Source organism: Equus quagga, chromosome 5, assembly GCF_021613505.1.
Source record: "Equus quagga isolate Etosha38 chromosome 5, UCLA_HA_Equagga_1.0, whole genome shotgun sequence".
NCBI lineage: Eukaryota > Metazoa > Chordata > Mammalia > Perissodactyla > Equidae > Equus > Equus quagga.
This window is the reverse complement of record NC_060271.1, coordinates 5,278,710-5,303,030: the sequence shown is the minus strand read 5'-3', so window position 1 is coordinate 5,303,030 and position 24,321 is coordinate 5,278,710. Positions and strand designations below refer to the sequence as shown.

General features: G+C 55.1%; 1 protein-coding gene across 5 annotated transcripts in view; it reads right to left on the bottom strand.

Annotated features, from left to right (window-relative positions):
- Positions 1-24,321, bottom strand: part of SSBP3 (single stranded DNA binding protein 3) — a 162,471-nt gene that overhangs the window by 27,386 nt on the left and 110,764 nt on the right. For 4 of the 5 annotated variants that reach the window (XM_046662009.1, XM_046662010.1, XM_046662011.1 and 1 more), the window contains one exon: positions 20,293-20,382. In XM_046662009.1, the coding sequence (XP_046517965.1) occupies positions 20,293-20,382 (90 nt within the window). Of the gene's footprint in view, positions 1-20,292; positions 20,383-20,931; positions 20,951-24,321 lie in introns of those variants that run through there. The other variant, XM_046662012.1, reaches the window with a different exon arrangement.

Below are 24,321 nucleotides of genomic sequence, written 5' to 3'. Positions count from 1 at the left end.
CCACTCGGGGCCCTCAGAGCTGGACATTCATGCTGGGGATGAGATGCTCGCCCCGATTCACTGCTCTCCACCCACGATGGTGCCGTTACGCTTGGTAGTTGCTCTTGAGAAAAACTCAAAACATGCATGGGGGATGCACCGGTGTGGTTAAATTAGAAAAGAGAGCGAGAGAGCATCTCTGAGAGACACAGGTGGAGTTTTCGTCCCCATCTTCACCCTCAAAGCCAGGCTGCCCAGCCTCCTGCCTGCATGGGAAACACAGCTCACAGCTAGGAAGGCGCAGGCGGTGGGCACGGAGACGCAGAGGAGAGGTGTGCAGAGCAAGATGAAGGGGCCGCCCAGGAACCCGGGGCCACCACTGCAGATAGGCCTGGAGCTTCCTGGCCAAGCGAGGGGCTGCTCACTTCCGGAGGGCTCCGTGGAGCAGATGTTCCCTTACCTGCCACGCTCCTAATTTCAACAAGTGTGTGTCTTTCTAGCGGCTGCCAGCAACGGCATGGTTTGTTACCATGAGCAATTTTCTTAATTAACAGACATTAATTAGCCATTTAGCAATTTTGCAAGCATTTGTTTAGCGGCTTTCCTAAACATGAATACCACTGTGATAATGGCACTGATTAGAGGGTCCCCTAATTAACAGCACAGGGAAGGAAAATTGAAATCACATAAATTAAAAAGGGAGGGGAAGTTAATGAAGGCGGGACATATTTGCACCTGCAAGTCTTTTGTACCATGAAACTTGGGTGCAATGTAAACAAAATAAGATAATTTGAAGCCAACCCCTGAAAAGAGAAAAATAAAGAGAACGGAGGAGGAGGGTTCAAGGGTGAGGTCCAGTTGCCAAGAGGAGGCAAAAGGCGTTCTGTCAGTTCCCAGGCTCTTGGCAGGCAGGGAGCACCTCCTCCTCCCCACCGTGGTCACCCTTCCTGGGAACACCCAGCGCTTCCTGGGGGAGCAGTGCAGCTCTGAGCCGTCCTGCACACCTGTGCCCCCTTGGGCCGGGGGTGGCTATGGGGGCTGACTCACTGACGGATCAGAAAGAACATAAGTAAAGCACCCAAGAATGTCTGCCACCCATGGGGGCCTCAGTCGACGGCAGTCCTCACTGAGGGCGAACAGTCGAAGCCGAGACTGGAGGCCTCTGCCTGCCTTTCCAAGCTGCCCCTCGGCCCTGCCTTACAGCTCCTGGGCCCCCAGCGGTTCAGAGGGCAGGCCAGTGTGTGCAGTCACTCTGGTGACTTGTCCCTGAACGCGTGGACATGGCACAAGTTGCCTCAAGACAGAGGCCCAATGAGTAGTAAGGACCCAGAGCGGCTGGTCAGGGAGGCCCCTGCCCAGCCCCGACAGCCTCTCTGGCCTGTGGGGAGCAGTGGGGTGTGGGCTGTTAAGTGTAGAGAGAGGGTAGCAGTCTCCCCTCTGACCTGGAGCCGGGGTTCAGAATACTGAGGACAAGGGAACCCTGGCCCAGGCCAGCTGGTCACCCAGAGAGAAAATCCCACCACGCTCTCCACACAGACGAGGATAAAGCTCAGCGCTCACCCCGAAAGGGGAGGAAGCTCCTCTCCCCCTGGGTCAGGCTCTGGACAGGCTCTGCTTGCGGACCTCCCCGCACGGCCCCCAGCACTACTGGGAGCTCTTCACGGAGCCGGAAGCCCACCGAGCCCAGTGGTCACCCACGTCCGCCAGGAGCTCCACCCTCTGTGTCTGCACCACCTCCACTCGGCCTGGAGCTCTCCATCTACTTCTGTCCCGGCTCTGTCCCTGAGACTGTGTGACAGCACAGGGAGGGACCCCACACACGGCACATTCTCAGGAGCACAGCACGGGGTCCCACGTGGGGGAAATGTTTGTTTCTGTACAGAAGGTGACAGACGTGTATGCCCGTCCCCACGAGGAGGTATGGAATTGCTGCCCCGTGTTTATTAGGCCACAGAAAACTGTTCTCTTCCCAACCTGCATTCTCAAAGGAGACTGACAAGTAGGGTTAGAGAAAACACTTTATGGTCTTTTTAACTTATTACCCACTCGGGCAAAGGACTACAGAAGAGGCAGATGTAAAAAGGATCTTGTTGTAGGATTTCCACCTTTGTTGGGATGCTGGCTTCTTTCCTCCCTAAACTCTGAACAGATCCAGCAGGCAGGTGGGGAGAAACGAGGCAGAGGTGAGAGGAGGGAGTCATAACACTGGCGAGTTTTCCCACAGAGGACAACCCCCCAGGGAGCCTTCCAGGCTCCCACTTGCTGGCAGCTTTAGAAGAAGCCCAAATAGGCGCACCTGAGACCTGCCTGGCCAGGACGGGCTCTGAGCCCAGCTCCACTTAGATCGCCTTTAAACTTCAGAGGCTTCCTATCCCAGGTGCTTAGCCTAGCGAACCCTCCCGGTGCCCCACGGAGGTGCTGGATACAGGCAGACACCTGAGGTGCACAGAGCATGGGGCTAGACCGGGGTTGGGTCCTTACGAAACTTCGGGAGAACTGTACCTGCCCGGAAGTCACCGTTTGTTGGATGGTTCTCAGAGATCCTGCCATCCCTTCTTCCAATGTCCTTCATTTACAGGAAAGAAAAGAGAGGCCCAGGACAGAGGTGGGACACCCAAGGCCACAGAGAACTGGCTGGTGGCTGAACCACATCGAACTCCAGGCCAAGGTTCTATTCACGATAGCATGTCCCCGGTCCAGTGAAGTTAAAGAAATAGGATTTGCAAAAGAACTGGGTTCAAATCCTGACTCCGCCACTGACCGCATCTCTGTTCTCATCACAAAATGGGAACAATTACAGCAATAATAACGGAGCCACACATCCCACACGGTGGAGGTGGCCTTCCTCCGCATTAGCTCACATAATCCTCACCCCTTCGCAGTAAGGGCTATCAATTACTCCATTTTATAGCCAAGGAACTGAGGCTCAGAAAGGTGACGCCACTCACCTAGGGCTGCAAAGCTATTAAGTGGTGGAGCCAGGCCTCAAAGTCTGATTCTAGAGCCCCAGGAGGTCTTAGCCGGTCCCCATCTACAAGCCTTCGAGCAGTGCCTCCATGTCACATGTCGAGCAGGAGGAGCAGAGAGGAATGAGTCCCAGAGGCGCATCTAATCACTCACCCACATGCACATCCTGGATGCTGACCTCCTGTGTGTCTGGCCAGCCCCTCGTGGGGGGCTGGGGGTGTCAGGGAGGTGCATCAGACTGCTCTTGGCCCTGGAAGCTACCAGGCTACTTGGGAAGAAGGATGAGGACACAGCGATAAACAAGCTCGAGTGTCAGCTTAAACTGCCAAAGGCTCCAAGGGAAGGGGAAAGGTAAACTGAGGCCCAGAGCGGCTGGAGAATGTAGGCCAACAGGGAGCTGAGATGGAATGGGCCCCTGACAGGTCAGAACTCTTCCACTGCACTGCACTGTCTCCAAGGGGTGACGGCCCAGGGAGACCCCAACGCAGGAAATCCCTCTACTGAATCTTGGAAAAGGAAGCAGGAAACGTGCCCACTTCCTGTCTGGGCGCTCACTCTGCCCCAGACTCTCTTAATGGACTCGCCATTCTGTCTCAGACATTCCCAAGATCTTGGATCCGAGATACATAACCCCTGCACTTCCTTTCGCTTCTTTTTCCTGCAACTTCAGCACTGGGTAGTGGTCCATCTGGCAGCCTCTGAGAGCCACTCAGGCAGGGCCTGGGGACGCTCTGCTATGGGTGTGACCGAGACAAAGCCTGGGCCATTCCACTAAGATGCTGCACACGGACAGTTCAGTGACAGAGCCTTTGCTGGCACCGATCAGTGTGGTGGGAGCAGAGCGTTTCCACAGCACAGCGGATCCGAGGTCCCCGTGGAAAAGCATTTCAGTGCCGTGAGCAGGAGCCCCCAGGCCTCCCTGTACTTCACCTGAAGCCGTCCCAAGAGATGGGCTTGTGGCAGGATGGGGAAAGCTTCAAGTCACACAGACCGGAACCCCGTCCCGGCTCCTGCAGGACGTGCTTGAGTCCAGTTCCTCTGAGGAAAATGGAATGTTCTACAAATGTTGCAGGGAGTGGTGTGGCTGACAGCACTAGGCAAACAGAAGGTCCCCAGTCTTCCACGGTCCCCATGCCTCATGCTCCAGGGGCCACTCACTGCCCATTTACAGTGAAAGCGGGAGCTGGACTTGCTCTGCCAGGAACTCCCTCCTGGTCCGTCAAAGCCCACACATCCTCCTTCGGGAAAGCTGCCCCCGCTCTACCCAGTCAGGTGTTCTCGGAACTTGGGGTGTCCTCCTCAGACGTTCTGCCATATCTGCGGGTGCCACGTGGGCTCAAGGGTAGCGACACTTGCCTTCCACCCCAGACGGACATCTAGGCAGGGCCTGAACAGGGCAGCGAGGCTCGGCCAGCAGCTGGACCCCACAGCCACGGTCAGCTAGCCCCTGGGTGCGCACATCTAACGCCTTTGAGTTCAAGGGACCAGGAAGAAAAGTTAGGACCAACAAGGTGACCAAGTTGGTCCTCTGAGCTAAACTCTTGGGGGTGACAGAGGACACTCCTTCAAATTAAAAGTCAGATAAAAAAAAATAAACCTGCATTGATTTTTTCTTTAAGGAGAAAAATAATAAAAGCTCTGTGCTAAGTTTAATATTTCCAAAACTCACTGCTCCTTCACCAAACGCTACCCCACACTTCCCAAAGCTGCCTTCACCAGTGTGGAAATCGTGGACTCAGAGAAATGGCTGAGACTCAGCCCCGGGCTTTCTGGTGCCCAGGTGAGCCTGGAGTGAGTGTGAGCGAGGACACGCTGTGGCCAGTGGCGAGAGCATCGGCCTCAAAAGCCCAAAGTACTAGGGGTGGAGTCCTGCCTTATAGCCCTCGGCTGTGGGCTGCTCGTCTGTAAGCGGTGACACCGGCCTCAGAGGAAAGCCGTGAGGGCACTCGTGACTGCCCAACGCCACATCACTGCCACCTTGGCCAAATTTGCCTTTTGTCTTCACAGAAGATCTCTGGGGAAAGAGACCTTGAAGTTTTAGTTGCTCAGAGACAAAATACTCCACGTATCCCCGCCCTTCCCAACTCCTGGGGACACCGGCCACAGATCTGGCAAGGCTGAAGGGGTGGGTTTTACCAACCGGCAGCGGAGACGGTGACTCGCATTACTGGTGGCCTGTGTAATCTGCCTGCTGGGCGTGTCACTTTAATTGAGGGAATATAAAATTACATTAATTACACACATGGTAAAAGGCAAGCGATAGACAATCCAATTTGCTCCTTGGACACAAAAGCTGACAGAAAATGTTGGAAGCCCATTCCGGGGTGAGGGCCAAGGTGTGCCCAGCTGCTACCAACACCCCAAACCCATCAATGCAGTCTGCCTCCACCCACGGCCCCCCCCGGAGGGGGACGCTGACCACCCAGGGGGGTGAGGGAGGGGGACCTGAAACTCTCCCTCCCTTTATCGTGCAGCTCACCGGTGGAAAACTTATTTTTTCTTCATTTCGACCCCTGGGAAGGAACTCGGCAGTGGCGTTGGCAGCTGCCTTCCTATCCTGCTTCTGTCTGTCCCGGAAGAGGCTTGTATGTGTGTGTGTTTGGGAAGGGTTGGGGGTAACGAGCTGGAGTTGGAGCTGAGATTACCAGCTCGGGGCAGAAGGAGCCTGAGCCATCCGTGTGCCCACCCAGCACGGGCCAGGCACAGGCGTGGCAGGTCCTCAGAGGGCTGAGCTGGGCCACACCCAACTGTGCAGCAACCACCTGGGCTCCAGCTCAGCCCCAGAGAGCTCCCAGTCAGGGGGCTGCTGGCCACCTAGGAGATGAGCCCACAACACCCACGACCCTCCGTGGGCACCAGACGAGGGGGATGGGTTTTGCCAGGGAGAGGCCTGGTGAGCAGTGGTCCCACCTTCTCAGGACAGTCGGGAAGTCACCAGTTAGAAGGAGCAGGACAGTACATGTCTCCCCGCTTGGGGCCACCTCTGGGTAACATCAGAAATCCTCACAGCCACTGAGATGAGCAAAAAACTCCTTCTTTCCACCTGAGCAAAGGCCCAGCCGACGGGCCCTTCTCCCCGCGCCTCTGTGAGGAGCCGGGACAGCGCTGGGCAGTCAGAAGGGCGATGGGCCGCACACTCATGAACGGGGCTTCCAGGACAGGAAGCCAAGACACCTGCAGGAGGCGCTCAGCGAATGCTTTGCTCAAGAGGCAGGCGGCACGCTGGCCCCACGGAGACAGAGACGCAGAATCAGCAGGCGGCGGTTTTCAAAACAAAGGGAGGAAACTGCAAATGAAAGTACAGGCGGCGTCCAGGACCTAACGGGGAGCTCCCCCACACGCGGCTCCTGCCTGCTCCCCCAGCCTTGGCCCGGACGGGAAGACGGAGCCCCAGGGCCAGGCTCGGTGCCCCGCACAGCGCTGCACACCCAGAGCGGAGGCTGCGGGCAGGGGCAGCACAGGACCCCAAGGCCGCCATGTTGAGCTGGAGTAGGAGCTGGCAAACCTCGGCTCAGGGCCAAATCGGGCCTGACACTTGTTTTTGTAAATAAAGTTTTATTGGAACATGCCACACTCGTTTGTGTACCGTCCACGGCCGCTTCAGTGCTGTACCGGGAGGGTAGAGTGGTTGTGACAGAGACCAGATGGCCCACAAAGCCTAAAACATTTATGACCTGACCCTTCACAGAAAAAGTCTGCTGACCCTTGAGCTAGGTAATGGTTTTCACGACTGAATTCTCAAGGAAAAGGAAAACGCTACTACAACTACTTTCTGATTTTAACCATACATCTCTAATAAGATAGATGAAGCAAAAATTAACATTTTACAAACGAGAAAACCGAAGTCCAGCAACATTACGGTGATTTATCAGAGCCAAGATTTATCCCACCATTAGGACAAACAGAATGAGCGCCTGGACCAGGGGTCAGCAAACCTGGGTTCTAGTTATCCCATCAACAGGCCATGTGGCCACCTGTGAGCCCTGGCTTTCTTGGCCAATGGTCTTGAACACAATGGCCTTTCATCATTATAACACAATAAGCAGCATTCACGTCCAGCCGGTCAGTCCTGGAGTCTCTCCTCGCTGACCATCTCCCCAGTTGCATCCCTGCCATGGTGCTGGGAACAAGCTCTTCCCTCACTCGCCAGCACAGAACATTCTGGGGGCTGGATTCCAGGCCTGAGTGCTTTCCGCAGGCTCCCGCTATCTGACCCTCTCCTGTGCAGGGAATTCACAGGGAAACTCGTCCTGTCTTGAATGGCTGTGGTCGGGATGGGGTAGGGATAAGAGAGTGACTCTGCCTCCAGGCGCTAAATCCTTGGGGCCTCCCTCCAGGACATTCTTTGCATGTGCCTGTATCCACACAACTGGCCACTCTGCTCAGAGACACAGGAAAAGCATTAATACCCAGAACACATGGGCAGAACCCACATCCACCTGGTGTCCCCGCACTGGGCCACCCCGGGCCGAGCATGCGGGAACAAGCAGGACTCTGGCCCTCCCCAAAAGAGCTCCCAGCTGGCTGGAGAGACGGAGCTGCTACCACAGCAGCAGTCTAGCAGAGGCAGGGACCAGTGCTCTGGGGAGCCAGGTGGCAGCGACCACGGAACAGTCACATTTGGGCAGGACCTGGAAGGATGGGCAGGCATCCTCCGGCAGAGAAGAAATGGAAGGGGCTTTTGGGCCCAGAGACTGGCACCTATGCAGCAGAGGCAGGAAGAGGCATAGTGCTGGAAGGCCTTATGCACAGGATGGTGACACTGGGGCTGGAACCTCCAGGCTCAAGAGCAAGGTCATTTACCTTTGGGAGCTCATGCAAGGAAGCGGTGATTGGATCTATGTCTTGGGAATCACGTATCCATTCCATTCCTTTCCAAAGGTGTTTCTACGCCCTCCCTCAAGTTAGAAATCAAGACTTGTGGCCACTGGAAAACAGTGAGTCCATAGCTCTCTGGGGCGCTAATTCTCATCTTTTGTTGACTACACATGGAACGTGCACCTGCTACCCTACTGAGCCACACTCTAGCCCCAAGCAACCGGCCCTCTTTAATGCTGGTGAAGGAGCTGGGGCCCAGGTGAGGGTTTCCAGTGCCCTGTCCCAGCCCTGTGGGTTTCCGGCCAGGATCCAGACAGCACAACTCTCCCTCCCCAGCTTCCACTGTAGGAGAGACAAGCTCTGCAGGTGAGTGGGGAGGTGGAGACAGACCCAGGATCCAGAACCACGCCAAAACCTTGGAACACAGGAGGAGGCCCACCTTGCCAAGAGAACCAAATCCCCCCAACAAGATTGCCTTTTGCTCTGAAAACGAACAGTGCTGAAAGACGCACTGGCGCCAGCCCGCCAGCCTCTACACCAGCTCTCGCCAGCACTCAGGCTGCGCTGTTAATTACGACAGCACAGCGAAGGCGAGGTGCATATTAAGAAGGCACTGCCTTGGCCACCCAGAGAATTCCTGCTCCACTTCAAGCTCTCCAGACGCAGGCACGCACACAGCCTTCCTGCCCTACCCCTTCGCACCGCGACAGACAACCCAAAAAGTGAAGATTCATCACATCCAACTAGGAAAGGGGGATGCAGGGCTCTGGAAGCCACAGGTCCAGAACACCAGAATTCAACCCCACTGTCCAGTGGGCAGCAGAGGGCTGAGCAGGGACCGGGAGAGTCGGCCCAGGTTTCTCTTTTAGCTTTGCGGCTCCTTAGATGACAGGAGGTTTCTCATCCCTCTTCCTCCCTGAGAAACTTGGGAATGGCCCAAGATCTCTTCCTCAGCTAAGGAGAAGCCACAGGATGGGGCAAGGAAAAGAACCAGAACTCTGGGGAGAAACAGGTGTAGGAAGCCTGCCCGTGGTCACCTGGGCAGGGGGCTATAAAAGCTGGCACAGCTCAGTGGAAACCCGAGGGGCAGCAGTGCAGTGGGTGCTGTTGGAAGAGCCCCAGATTCATGGGTCAGGAGCACGACCTGCTGTCCCCTCTGAAATTCACTCACCTGGCCTGTAAGATGGGCCACCCCCCCTTCTCACAAATAGCCGTGGGACTGAGATACCGAGAGTCAGGAACTTAGCCCAGTGCCGGGAACTGGCCCTCACCAGCGGGGGCTGCTGATACCTAAAGCTGTGGCGGGACCCTTCTCACCTCATGGAATCCCAGGAACCCCTCTTTCTCGGACTAAGCCTTTCAATAACCCACTCACAGGGAGCTGTCTCCACCAACACGTAACCCGTCCCAATCTGAGCTAGTCTCAGGCTAGAGGCACGCCCCTTGTGGACCCCATCTGATGTTGGGTGCTCTTCAGAAAACTCCGCAGGAGTCGTCTGGCCCGTGAAGTGCTCCCTCATTTCTTCTGCCCCCAAAGCCCTTGATGCCCCAGAGGACAGGAACATGTGTCCTCTGCTTACCACTGCACCTCCCATGTCCACCCCTTCTAAGAGTGTTGCATTTACAGCCAGGAGACTGAGGCCCAGCGGGGTTAAGCCCCTGCCCCAGAACGGACCACATGTCTCCAAACTCCTAGCCCCTTCCCATGGCTCCAGGCTAAGCTTCCTGGGATCAGACACTATAATTAATCGAGGAAGAGGCACTTAATCAGATCCACATTTGGTGCGTATCTTCTCTGACCTTGGGGCAGGACTTTGTCAAAGTCTTCCTGACGTTAACTGACTCGAGGCTGAAGAGCCTTCAGAAGGGGAGGGGAGCATTCTGCATCTGTGGAAGAGGCCGTGAAGACGTGCTGGAGACGCAGAGACTGGGTCTGAGAGCAACAGCTCTGGCTGTCATCCGGAGGATCAAGAGCTAAGGGGTGAGCGGACGAGGGGCTGGGTCACAAAGAGCTCGAGATGTCTTACCACAAACCTGACTTCACCGTTTCAGTGAAGGGACACCACTGATAGGAGGGCCCTTGGTGGAGGGATGAGCCTCCCCGCTGACCTGCACTTAGCCCAGGCTGGAGTCCGCCCATGGACAGGGAACACCTGGGGCCTCCCAACCCTGGGAGCCCTGCGGCCAGGCAGAAAGTCGTCATTCTCGAATGTGTGTGAAGAAACCGACGAGCGAGCGCCAGCCCCTGGAAAGGTGCCCTTGTGCAGATTCCTGCTCTGCTTCCATTCCCACATTCCCAAATGCAGAGGTGGTGAAGCAGGTGGAGCTGAAACTCAGAGGACACCCTGGTGAGACTCAGTAGTGACAGAAGTCAAGAGCACAGGCAGAGCCAGCCCCCGGGGGGGAGAGCGGACCTAACTCACAAGAATGAGCTCATGTTCACGAGCCCAGCAGGAACGGATCAGAGGCTTCTGGACATACATCCTGCTTCCCTGCCTCCACCTCCCCGTCACCCGTAAGATGGACCAGGGCACAAGGAGTCAAGGTGGTAGGGCCCAAGGAGGTCAGCCAGGTGGGCAGGATTAAGTGAAATAACACGTTGAAGGGTCCAGTAGGGCCTGGAGCTCAGTAGGTGCCAAATATGTCAGTCTAACTGAAGGGCTGAGCGCCAATCAGCCAATCAGTCCGGAGAACCCCAGAACCTCTCCCACACACCTCCGCCACCTCGGCTGTGCTGAGCCCCGGAGACTCCCTTCTGGAAAAAGGAGAAGACTCACAGCGGCCCTTGCTCCTGGATGAGCCGAAGACTTAGCTCCACCCTGGCCTCTGGCTCACAGAAGAGAACAGCCCCAGGACACAGCTGCTTGTGTCTACAACACGGGCCCTGAGCGTCTGTCCGCATGAGGTGACTGGCGGGGCTTGCCAGGTGTCACTTCATGGCGTCCTCACAACCACCCCAAGAGGTCAGGGCTATCTTCACCCCCAACTGTCAGATGAGGCAACTGAGGTTCAGACAGGTTAACCAACTTTCTCAAGGCAACCCAGTGCCAGCCGAGGCTGCCTGACCCCAGGAAGGACGGAGCGCCTTCGGAGAGGGTGGCGGAGGGATGGGACATGGGGCAGGCAAGCCAACAGGACACGCAGGAGCTCAGGGGCCCTGCCGCTGGGCTTCTGACCACTGGTCAACATGGATGCTGAAGCCAGTGAGCCATGTTTCAATGGCAGTCCTGAACATCACTGAACACATAGCATATATGGCACGTATGGACAGCCAGTCCTTGCCAGAGCTCAAAAAGGAGGCTTCGCGGTTCGCTGAAGGACCACTCCTCAGCACAGCTAAGGAAAGCAGTGCCTAGAGAGGTCGGGTCACTTGCCCAGAACACGTCACCAGGAAGTGGCAGTGGGCTGTCTTGTTCCAAAGCCCCTGGTCAGAGCCACTGTGCACTGTGACGCCTCTCCCACAGCGGGTGCCCTCCTGCTCCCCCCCCCAGCACCGCAGACAGAGCTGATGTGGTGTCCCCGGGGTGGGGGAGCCCCTTGGAGAGCCCAGCACCCAGCATAGAGCTGACACTTCATGAAGGCTGCGGTGCCCTATCCGTGCTCTTTCCAAGTCTAAGCCCACCACTCTGGTCTCAGCAGGAGACGGGGGCTTTCTGGAAGACAAGCTCAGAACCAGCAGCGGGCCTGGCCCGGGGGCCTCACTTATCTCAAGGCCTTCATCTGGGGGAGAGCTTGTCAGGAAAAGGTCGGCTGGGGAGTTAATTCAGGCAGAAACAGGACATGAACCTGAAACCCACATTGTGGGTCTCCTGTTGCATCCCCAGCTCTTAGAACAGTGCCTCACACTCAGTGAGATGCGAGAATGCCCTCTGACCTCCAGCCAGATGCCTGGCCCACCCAGACTCCCCAAAGGCAGTTTCCTTTCAGGTTGGCATGATCTTATTCGGGGGTGGGGGGGCGTCTATCCTGAGCCACGTAATGCCAAGACATGTTATTACAGGATTCTGCCGGAATTCTCTTCCTCAAACCTCATCTGCTACAAGGGCTGAGGAATTTGACCTTTTTTTTTCAGGGAAAAAAGCCTCAGCATGATTTGCAGAGAAGGAAGGTGGAGGCAGGAGCAGAGGAGGGTGTACCCCCTCAGCCAACTTTGAAGAGACAAAGCAAAAACACAGGCCCCCCAGTGAGAGGTGGGAGGATCTTGTCGGGGAACAGACACGCCACAGTGCTGGGACAGCCCACAGCAGCCCAGCTCTTAGGCACGGGGGAGACTTCAACTCTAAAAGAAACCCACAGTAAAAACCCAGGTCCAAAGGGGAAACGATAAACCAGCCCGAGCTCTTCATAAACGAGAAGCGAACGCAGTGCTCACACCAGTCCTGGAGTATCAGAGCCACACAAGTCCGAGATCCGGGAGTCAGCCTACAGCTCAGGAGGAGGCCCAGAGAGGGGGCGCAGGCGCTGGGGTCTTGGGGCGCGAGGAGTGGCGGCAAGAACACAGCCCGGGCCTCCGATGTCCAGGGCTCCTTCCCCTCCCTCAAAGGGGCAGAGACCGAGGCGGGTGTCTCGGGGAGGCAGAGGCAGCAGTGAGAAGCCAGCTGCAGCCCCGGCCGGGCTCCTTGGTGTGGGGCTGGCTCTGCGTTAGGGGGCAGCCGAGGCCCGTGGAGCACGGGGCTTTGTTCCGAGCCCGCCTCCCAGGCACTGCCAGCGGTGCGGGGTGCACAGGGCAGCTGGCAGTGATGGATGCTCAACTCTCCATTTCATCAGTGAGGGTGACAGCGTGACACGGGAGTGCACGGGCTTTTTGGGGGTTGTGGGGGGGGCGGCCAAGTGTGCAGGTACAAACATGCCTGCACGTGTGCACACAGGCACACCCGCCAGCCAAGGCCAGGACTTTTTTTTCCTTTCTAGGAGGAAGCGAGGGGCCAGGCAGCCTGGCATGCCAGGAGTAACCTTTTGTCCACTGTTGCTAGGAGCGCCAGCACGGTCATCTGCGGCTGGGCAGACATCAGGCACCAGGCTGGCTGCTGGGAGGTGCGGGAGCACAGCCTGACCTTTGTGGGGGTGGTGTTGGCAAGAAAAAAAGGTTTTTGCCCTCTCTCCTACCCTGGCCTTTCAACCCAGGCCAGGCAATTATGGGGGGAGGTCTGTGTGTGGGTCCTTGGTGGTCGGGGAGAACAGCCCAGACCACAGCATTGTAGAGTAGCCAGGGGTTTATAAAGCCCTCTTGAGCACTGCTCACTGGAGTGATGAGCAAACTAAGGCCCAGAGCGGGGAGGATGATTCCCCAAGGACACACAGCAGTTTCGCAGCAGGGCTGGACTGAAACCAGGGCATCCAACTCCCTGGGCAGGGGTCTTCAGGCTTAAAGCCTCCTGCTGGCTTCATCCCAGTTGCCAGACGAGGGGGCTGCCGCTGTGGGAGCCGAGTCAGCCTGGAAGCGGTGGGAGCTGGGGGTGGGGAACCGCCTACGTGGCCCAGGGCCCAGCAGTTGGGGCGCCCCGCCTCCGCTCTAATCCCTCTCAGCAGGGGTGGCCCTGCCTTCTGTCAGTCTGGAGGCAGACGGCAGGGCGGGAGGAGGGCGATGCTTCTGTGCCCTGGAGGAAGGGGCACACTCTCCTGACCCAGTACCTCCGTCCTCCTCTCCCATAGGCCAGCACATCGATCAGACCCCCTGGGCCCACAGGGAAGCAGCCTGGGAGAGGGGCTGGTGTTGGAGAGCAGGGCCCAGAAAGGGGAGGGGATTTGCATCCATCATTTGCTCTATCTGGATCCACCGCCCATCCAGGCCTGTCTTCCCAGAGCCACTCTCTCACCAGCGTGAGCCTCGGTTTCTCATCCATACAGTGGGAATGCTGTTAGCTCTCAGGCCTGCCTTACAGGGTTCAAATGAAATCACAGACGAGGATGCCTTTTCTAATCCTGAGAGCAACCAGAAGAGGGTCCGACAATTCCACTGCAGGGTGTAAGGGCGGCCAGGGAGGACCAGGCTGGGCGGCCACAGGACCACAGGCGGGGCCCCCTCCCCTGGGAAGGGAAAGGTCCGGTCCAGCAGGCTAGGAGGTACCTCAGACTCAGCCTCTCACCAGACCTGCCTCCTGCTCTCCCACCACAGCCCCAACCTCATTCCAATGCGGGCCAGAACTCCAGGCCTCCTCCCAGCTCTGCTTCCCCCCCAGCTCCAATATCCAGCAGGAGACCACCAGTTGAGGGCAGGGAGGCACCAGAGCACCCAGTCTCCACTCCAGCTCAGGCCCTCGCCACCTCCCGAGGGACCACAGCCTGGACTCCACACCTCCACACTGGCCAGCCTGGCATGAGCCTGGCCCCTCCAGGCCACTGGTGCTCTTCCAGGACTGTGTCACTCCCTTTCTTAGGAACTCTCCATGGCTTCCCTCTGTTCTTAAGTCCATCATGCTGTCTATCCAGGCCTCCTGTTATCCCAAGCTGGCCCTCCACATCCACATCCTGACACACTGCCCCCTGCCCCGCTCACTGGCAAGTGCCTCCTGCTCAGGCCTCAGATGGCCCCTGGGCCAGGCTAGCTGCTCCCTTTGCCTGCCTCCATGGCACTGACCCTCCATCAGACTGTAAACCCATGGCTGCCTCCTTAGTCTGCAGTGCTCACCAAAGCTGGGTGACTGTGAGGTCACTGCGTCCTTAGAGACCATGTGTGGCCAATGTGCTAAGGGATGGTCATCAAGCCTGGCTGGCGTCACATGGCTTAGGTCCCAGGCTCAGACTCACCATATGTCAAATGGGGACCTGGGCCCTCCGCCCCCCCGCATCAAGTCCTCCCTAGTAGCAGGCTTTGAAAACAACAAGAACAAGGGGTCTAATTCTTCCCAAGTCTCCCCAGGTCCCAGACTTGCCCTAGTCGGCACGGAGAAGTCTTTCCTGTCGCAGCAGCTCTCTGGCAGAAGGAATGTCAGCTCCCTCTGCTGCTGCCTGCTTCCCGCCGGAGAGGAAGGCAGGAAATGGACAGCACTCGGCCCAGCTCCTGGGAACTGCCATGCTGCTGTCACCAGCCTGTTCTCCTTTACTGGGCTTTGATCCTCCCTGGAAATACTTCACCCCATCCCAAGGCTCACAGTCCCCAAGGCTCTCTGCTGGGCAACTAGATTCTGCTTGGTTACCACCCGCACCAAGGAGCTCACTACTTATTTCATCATTAAATTTGGAGGGTGGTAGAAACGTCCTCCCTACAAAGATTCAACTTAGCCTCCCTGTTCTTTTCTCTCAAGGATCTGAGATCTAAGGGCTGAGCCTCACAGAGGCAGGTCTGAGTATCTTCCACATGACAGAACTCCAGACACTTCAAGTCAGCCATCAGAGCCCTCCCGAGGCTGCTTCTCTCCCAGAGAAGCCCCAGCTACTTCTGCGGGAGAGAAGCATTTCCTATAATCTCAACAGGAAAGGTCCAAGGTTGTGTGTGTCTCTCTCCCTCTTATTTCCGGACCATTTCTCTGATTCCTGGGCTATACACATCATTGGCTCTTCTCCTCTCCCCCCACAACTGACGGAGAGGGTCTCTGGGGGCAGACCTCAACTCTTCCCAAGCCTGCAGGAACGAGGACTCACTGGAATGGGGGCACATGTCAAGCCCTACTGTCCCCCACCACGGTGGGCAGGATCAGGATGTTCAGAGCAGGATGGGCTGAGCTTTTGGCAAAGGGAGCTGGGTTCTCCAGGACTGTCTTCTCCAGAGAAGGCACAGGCTTTAGCCCTGTGACTTCTGCTGGGCCTCTGCAATGCCAGTGTCCATCATCGATGTGGTGAGCACCCAGGTCCCTGCCTCCACAGAGTAGCTGTTCTAGAACACGGACTTGGCCAAGGCATCACCCGGACCAGGTGCTCCAGTGGCTCCCTCACCCAGTGGATGGAGCCCGCCCTCTTCAACAAGGTCCAGCAACAACTGCCAGCAACCTCTCTGCCACATCTCCTACTGAGCACCTGTCATCCACCCCCTTCTAGATCCATCCCAGCCAGGACCACGGTGCCTCTAGGAAGCCCCTTCTGATCTCCTGTCTGGGCAGGCAGGCCTCTCCACTTCCTGCTACAGGGCAGGGGTTTACCTGTCAGGCTCTCTGGTGGGCTGGGTGCTTCTGTGGGCAGACTACGGTTGATGCAGTTCTGGCCTAGAGCCAAGCCCCATGCTTTCACAGAGGTGGCCGATTACAGCCACTAACCACAGGCCTGCTTGCCTCTGGGCCTCTATTCTACATCGATAAGCGAAAAGTCTGGACTAGATCAGGGATGGCAAAAACACAGGACATGTACTACCATTTACGTGGCCACATTCATGGTGGACATTGCCAATCAGTATTTGCTGAGCCTGGACACAGCTTCAGAATCATTCTCAACACAATGTTCTAAGCAGCCATCACTAAGCAATCAGAGCTGGTATTTGAATGGCAATACTGCCTACTTTGAAAGAAGATGGCTACAGTTTCTCTTCCTCCCTCCATTACTTCCCTCCCTTTTTCTTGTTCTTTATTCTCTCTTCTTCTTCCAGACAATCAGACATGTGTCTCTATCTGGACTCCTGATGCTGTGGAAGGACACGAGAACCAGGAACCAGGAGCCTGGGCTCTACTCTGATTTCAGTCCTGGGCTGATAACTCGGGCAGGTCATTCACCTTTCTGAGCCTCACGCGCCCCAGCAGCCATGCCTCCTTGCAGAAACTCTGTGATCAAAATGAAAGCAAGTTGCATGTCTAAAAACACTACATCACTGAAAACAATTATTGGAATTTAAAACAAAACAAGAACAAAAACAGCCTGTACCCAAAGCTCTCTTCTCTGTGACTCCTGCCCTCCCGCAATTCCCCAGCTCTGGACCTGGAAATTCTCATTGGACAGTGCCTCCCTCAGAACCACCTTAGGGCCAAGGAGCAGGGGACCAACCCAGCCCAGCGGTCCCGGCCAAAGGCAAGCTGAGTTTGCCAGATGTGCAGCCCAACCGACTTAAGCTGCGTGAAAAAAAATGCCACTGCTTGATTATGTAAAATCCATCTGGATCCAAAGCAGAAAATCCAAGTTGGAAGGGCCCTCAGAGACCATCTGGTCCACCCTCCTTCATTTACTGGTGAGGAAACAGGGGCTCAGAGAAGGGGAGCAACTTGCCCAAGGTCACTCAGCAAGTGGCAAAGCAGGGAACCAGAACAGGCATCCTCAGGATCCGGTCCTCTGTATCCTTCCCCACTCCAGAACATCATCCCTGGCCCCTCCATGCCTGTCAGAATGCTGGATATCTAAAGCTTTGGGGCTGGCTGGACTCCACTCCTCGTAATGTGAGCAACAGAAAGAAACTCAGTTCAAACATTTCCCAGGTCCCTAGTGCATGCTGGGTGCTGTGGATGCCAAGATTAAGGCAGTAAGGAACATAAAGAATTAGAATGCCCTTGCTAAGTTCTTGCATAAACCCAAGAACCTCACAATACTCCCCAATAGTGAGATACAGGTCAGGTCGGGTCCCAAACCACCTCACCGCCAGCCCTGCTACCAGACACACCTCATGCCACAGGACCAGACAGGCGCTGTCCACCTCGGGAACCTGAACACCGAATAAGAAAAAGCAAACAGCCAGAACCTAATATGTGGATGGCCAAACCTCCTGACCGCAGGAGGAGCCTTGCAGCCTGGCAGTCAGAGGCCAGAGGAAGGAAGGCCCGTGTTGCTTTCTGAGGGGATGGGAGGTGGACAGCTGCTCCCTCCCACCCACACCGGAGGCCCTAAATTTAGCACCAACTGGGGGAAGAGTCCTGACCTGAAAACCCGGCTGTCTACCTTGGGACAGGGTCTGGCCAGAGCTGAATCAGCCAACCCAGGCTGGCTCCGTGGTGCAAAGACCCTCCGGCAGCAGAACTGCCTGCCCAGGCCGTGGCCAAGTAGGGGAAGAAGTGCAATTGTTGGCAGCAGATAAAACCCTTGATACCATCTCTACTTCCCTTCTAATATCAGAGTGGCCGCCTGCAAGATGAGCGAGAGGCAGGGCCAGTAATCAACAGCTAATATTCCTATTGTGAGCTGGCCTGCTCCGGAAACGGGCAGCCACTACCTCCTTCCAGAGAGATACCCTTTCCCCTCGGCAGTGACCCAGCCCGAGCGGTTCAGCATCATGGCCAGGAAAGCCCCCATTCACCTTCATCAGACTCGTGGGAAATGACTCCCCAAGGGGGTGGTGGGGGTGAAGTTGGCCAAAGTCACCCAGGAAGCAGAGTCCAGGGCACACAATGCCTGCTCAATGACCCAGTCAGCTCTGATGGTCCCCCCGACTAGGGGTCAGAGAAGACCTCACGTCGAGAGGGTCCAGAAGTTACCTCTGTTTGACGGTGGCTGCTGGTGGCTAAATAAGGACAGGAATCAGTCTCAGCTTTCTGAGCACACACCCCTAAACGTCACAGGGGAGGGCCCAAGAAGTATGTCTGGAATTAGGCCTTAACCATGGACAATTATACCAAAGCAGGAAGTTGGGAGCTGCCCACATATCAGGCAGATCTCTGCCTTGCCCCAGACTCAGGCCAAAATAGAAGTCAATGGCCTATTAAAAAAATATAGCTGGCTCCTCTCCATCTCTTCCCACCACAGTAGCCTGCACTGGGCACCCAGATGCCAGCAAGCAGCCTGAATAGGGAGGCTCACAGGTGGAGCCTGGTATCTGAGCGGGCTCTGTCCATCAGGCAGGAACACCACATTCCACTGTATCGAGGGCATCCATGGCATCACGGGGGAGGGCATGTGAGCCTGGGACAGAAGTCTCAACCAGACAGCACACCATGGGAAAGACCACCAGCTGGGTGCAGACTGCCCATCTGCAGTGGCCAGAAAGATGGCTGCCCCTCGGCATGGACGACCCCCTCAGACAGTAGCCCCTTGGGTTTCTCCTATGGGGAGAGGGCAGAAGCTCACCTGGGTTCTATCTTTCTTGGGTCCGTGGGTTTCCAAAGATTTGAACATCTCACTTTCTCTTCAAAGTCTGGCCCCTCTTCCGGATGCCTCTGGTCTTACCCTAAGCCAAGCCCCAGGCAATGCCTGGTCTGATCCAATCTGGAGCCTACACACCAGTTTCTGAGGCTGGACCCATTTCCACCCCTGGTACAAGGACCCAGTTTGGGCTGCATGCTAGGAATGCACACAGATACACGTATGGCCATCCATTGCCCCGGACCACCATTCCTACGTGCCTCTCACTCCTCTCACCACTATCTTGGTGGGTGACCTCCTGTATCTGTTTTCGGGGAACACCCAAACATCACAGATTCCCTTCTTGGCCGGTGAGCAGCATGTCCTAACCCTCCTCTCCTGGGAGGGAACACCAACCAGAATGTGAAATCTTCCAAAGTACAAGTGTCTTCCGGGTCATCTCCCAGCCAGGGAGGAAATCCCCTTAACATCCCTAGGCGGTTTCTGTCACGTCTTTGCTCAGACCCCGCGAGTGACAGGGAGCCCCCGGCCACACGCCGCCTAGTCTCACTGCTGGACGCACAGAGTTCCGGCTTACACCTGGCAAAACTCTCCTGGGACTTTGCCTCACTGGTCCCAGATCTGATTCTTGGGCTTCACGGAGAAACCTCTGCCTTCTTTTCTACACAACAGCTCTTCACACATTCTTAGCTGGAAGACTAACCCTTCAAAAGGTGTGGGCAACTCTGGCAGATTCTCAAGCCCGTTGCAGACAGGTTTGAAAGAAAGATGTTACACTCAAGAGCTTCATCACAAAATTCCTTCCAGCCCTGCAGGCTGAGACCTCTCCAAGGCGGCACTTCCGAGTCTCGATCTGGTTTAAATCGAACCAGGCCCCCAGAGGGAAGGGGGAAATGGAGGTGGCGGTGTGGAGCAGTGGAAGCCTCACCCTACCCGGGCAAAGAGAAAGCCCCTGAGGGCCCAACAAGGTGGCGTTCAGAGAAGGCCAGGCTCTCGCTCGGCGTGGGATCTGCTTCCGCCTTTGGTGGGCAGAGTGTGGGCACAGAAGCTGTGGGATGCCGTCTGTGATCACACTCGGAAAATATCAAGTGGTTAACCAGAGGGAGAGGATTCCGAGACCTGCCAGGATGGTGGGTTTTTTGTTTTTGTAGATTATGCCTAAGGTTTGTAGTTTGGACAGGCAAAGTAAACAGTGACAAGGACAGCAGCAACAAAACAGAAACGAAGAACAGTGTACTTGTTTCAAAAAAAAAAAAAAAGCCTTTTGTTAAAAGACAGCTCCACATGGACTTGGAAGCAGCCCCATGGCCTCCTTGACCAGGGGTGGGTGGGGTCGTGACCGTGAGGATGGTGTGACGAAAACAAACTCCAGCAGAAGTGACACAGCACATGCAGGAGGTGTCTGCTCTCCACCTCTCTTGTCCCTCCTTGTCTTTGGAAGGGGTGGAGACGGATGGGAAGGGAAGGGTGTGACCCAGCATAAAGCAACTGTATTTAGACCATGGCAAACTGAGCTGCTACTGTCTTCTCTCTCCCTCCCTCCCGCCTGCCCGGGCCGGGCCTGGAGTGAGACGAGCACAGGACCCAGCACCCAGCACGTACCTGAAAGAAACCCGGCGGGATGGGGCCTCCTGGCATCCCATCGTTGGGGGGAATGTTGCCAAGCACGGGGCTCGGGGCGGCTGCCGCGCTCTGTGGAGACAGGAAGGCAGAGAGTTAGAGGTGGTGCCCACAACGAGAGAGAGACAGAGACAGAGACACAGAGAGAGACACAGAAACAGAGAGAGAGAGAGAGAGAGACACACGGGGGCAGGGGTGAGAGAGAGAGAGAGGGAGGGAGGGAGGGATACACCACCCCAGGCCCCATGACTGGGCGAGTGCTAAACTCTCTGAGCTTCTATTTCCTCATCTCAAAAATGGGACAACAACGTCCACCACCACATGGGGCAGCTGCGAGAAGGGCGTGAGATGCAGCGTGGAAGCACAGAGCGCCCTGCAGAGAAGGGGCCATTTGTACCGTAAGGACGCCCGCCTCATCCACTCCGCTGCCCAAGACCAGTGACCATCCACGACTCAATGAACAGCCAGCCAGCCCAGCTGGGAAATGTCCCAGGAGGGGGTGAAGGACAGCAGGGCGCGCTGGGGCCCCGTCAGGCTCCTGGGCCCCAAGGAGATGAGGTGGCCCCATGAGGCAGGGCTGTCATTACTTTTCCTTTTAAACATGGCTGTTCTGCCATTTACCTGGTAAATCTGCCTCCACAAAAGCCTCCGGGGTGAACAGACGTTGCTCCCCAAGCCTGGCCTCCTTCCAGGCAATCTGTGTGCCGCCTGCTCGTGCGGCCGGCGTGTCGGTGCCTGGCCCACTGCTCGCCCGGGCAGGGTGAGGCTGCCTGGGAAGCCACAGGCCTGACCGCTCCACCAGGCCTGTGCCCTGCTCCGCCCTCCAACTCTAAACCTCCCAGGTGTGCCTCCTGCAGGAAGCCCACCTCCAACCACGGTGGTTCCCAAACCCACCAGGACTGAGAGTCTGAAAGTGAATCACCAATCATCTCCCGGGGGTCTCACTGATTCTCTGGGACAAGAGTGAGCCCCTTGGGCTCAGGAAATGGAAGGTCTCCTATTATCTTGTGAATGCAGCCTGCCATCACTGACACCCTGAAGAAGTCACTTCTCCTTTCCTTTCCTCAGCCAGAGAATAGGAACCAGAAGCCCTGACTTCCAACTTTGAGGGAAGGAAATGAAGTAATGTGTGAATCCCATAAACACACAGAACGCAGCAAAATGAACAGACACACCTGGAAACCACCACATCAGAGTTCAAGCCTTGTCACCTGCACTAGCATGGGATGACCGTGGGCAAGCCACGTGGCCTTTCTGTATTAGTTTCCTCTAAAAAGTAGGGACCAATGTCATCCCACCTGCTGTCAGGGTCACGGAGGATGAAGTGACAGGATGGGCTGTGTTTTGTTAACCGCGGAAGATCCGGAAGCATGGAGGACTCTGTACAGGGCACACAGTGGGTATTTTAACAGAACCCAGGTAAAAAAGAATGCGGTGCGATGGGGCTGGCCACTCCGGCCCAACATTTCAAAATGATTCTGCCTACAGAACAGCAACCCTCTCTACAATTAAGAGATTCTGCCAGCCATGCAATAATATGTTTACAAGTTTCGAACATCCCAAAACATCATGGAGCAAGGTCTTCCTTCCTCCCCAGTTGGAGGCCACAGCCCCACTCAGGAGAAGCCAGCCGGCCGGGCCTGGCCCCTGCCCCAGCAGCATGTGGGAGGAGGGCTGCCTCGGGGAATCTGCCAGGTTATCCATTAGATGCACTGTTGTTTGTTTGCGGTTGGTGGTTCTGCGAAAATGCAGCTTTACGTGATTTACAGCCAACAATTACTCCTCGGCAGCAGAAAAGTTTTTTAAAAAAATGGGGTGAGGTAAACATCTACCTATATTTTCCTCAAGTTCTCTCAGAGATCGGTTTTACATTTAACGCTTTAATCATTCAGGAACTTATGTCAGTAAAGAATACGCATTCTACTCCTCAGTCAACTGCCTCAGTACAATTTTCCCCACTCACTTGAAATCAGAGACAAAATTCTTACAAAAGATTGGGTCTGTTTCTGAGCTTACATCTCCAGCACTCCATTCTAACGATCAGAGTTTTTTGGGTTTTTTTGTTTTTTTCTTTTAAGGATTGGCACCTGGGCTAACAACCGTTGCCAATCTTTTCTTTTTTTTCCTGCTTTATTTCCCAAACCACCCCCGCCCCGCCGCCGGTACATAGTTGTATATCTTAGTTGCACGTCCTTCTAGTTGTGGGATGTGGGACGCCGCCTCAACGTGGCCTGACGAGCGGTGCCATGTCCACGCCCAGGATCCGAACCCTGGGCCGCCGCAGCGGAGTGCGCGACCTTAACCACTCGGCCACGGAGCCGGCCCCCATGACCAGAGTTTTACAATGTTTTTTATTATTTCCTTCACTTCTTTAATGGAAGTTTTCTTGTTTTTATCTACTTATCCCTCCAAACTTCAGATGATTTATAAAGTTACCTCCCTACCAAAAGAGAAAACAAGTTTGTTCACACACACACAAATCTGGAGGAGAACTGACATCTTTCCAAGACAGAGATGTCCTGCCAGGACATGGTCTTTCTCCAGTTCTTCACATCTTCATTCAAGTTCACCAGGTAAGCAGGGTGGGTGGACCGACAATGATTAGAAGACAGGTGGAACAGGCGATAAATCTGGGAAAACCAAACCCCTCTCTTGTACAGACTAAATGTTTTATTCAACAAATGTGGTACACTGAAAGTTGCTAAGAGAGTAGATCTTCAAAGTTCTCATCAGGGACCGGCCCAGGGGTGCAGCGGTTAAGTGCGCACGTTCCACTTCGGTGCCCCAGGGTTCACCGGTTCGGATCCTGGCTACAGACATGGCACTGCTTGGCAAGCCATGCTGTGGCAGGCGTCCCACATATACAGTAGAGGAAGATGGGCACAGATGTTAGCTCAGGGCCAGCCTTCCTCAGCAAAAAGAAGAGGATTGGCAGCAGTTAGCTCAGGGCTAATCTTCCTCAAAAAAAAAAAAAAAGTTCTCTTCACATGAGAAAAAAAATTCCGTAGCTATGTATGGTGACGTATGTTAACCAGACTTACTGTGGCAAACATTTTGCAATATACACAAATAATGAATCATTATGATGTACACCTGAAACTAATATAATGTCGTATGTCAATTATGTCTCAATAAAAAGAAAGAAAATCCCAAACAAAAAAGTGGCACTGACTTGTTCGTGGGATGAGGATGAGAAACAGGGTCCTGGCTGTGTTGTGAGAAGGGTCTGGTGGAGGCACAGCCCTGGGTGGTACAGATGGTGGGAGCCCGCTGGTCTACTGCTCAGAAATGGGCCGGGCGCTTTCATGTCACCTCTCCCCAAACCCCCGGGTGGCCTTCTGACATAGACAGAAGCAGCCCCACTTTATTAGATGAGGAAACCAACATCCATGTGGAGAGCAGGCCCAAAATGACCTTTTTCCACTTTTCCTCCTCAGGGAGTCTAGACCTACTCACCTTCAGCCCAGGAACAAGGCTTTGTTTTTAAAGAACGATCTGGAAAGCTTCACCAACTCGATTTTTTAAATTAGCATTTACAGTATACAACACTTCCCTGTTATAGACCAGCAAAGTAAAGAGAAAACTAGTCACTGTATTTTGTTAGATAACGTCACGAGTACTTTCCCTCCTCTCATTGAATGGTCAAAGAAAGCATGATGTTTTAATCAGCCTAATATACACAGAGGTACCGTAATTTAACCAATTTAATTAACAGGCATCCCATCACTGTTTGCTAACTTGGCGGTTACAAAATGGTATCTCTTTGGTATTTGATACTTTGAGCTATCTTCTGGACCGTTACCCTTGGAAATGGCTTACACTGCCACTTACACATCCACTTTTATGGTAAAACACTCACGTCTTTTGTATTTGGGTATTTGACATTTTTCCTTAGTGATACATAAGAGCTCTTGATATTTTGAGGATGCAACATAAGAATATCCTATAATTTAAAAAAAAAAACACTTTTAAGTGAAAACTTGAACCTGGGAGCATGACTTGTGAGGTTCT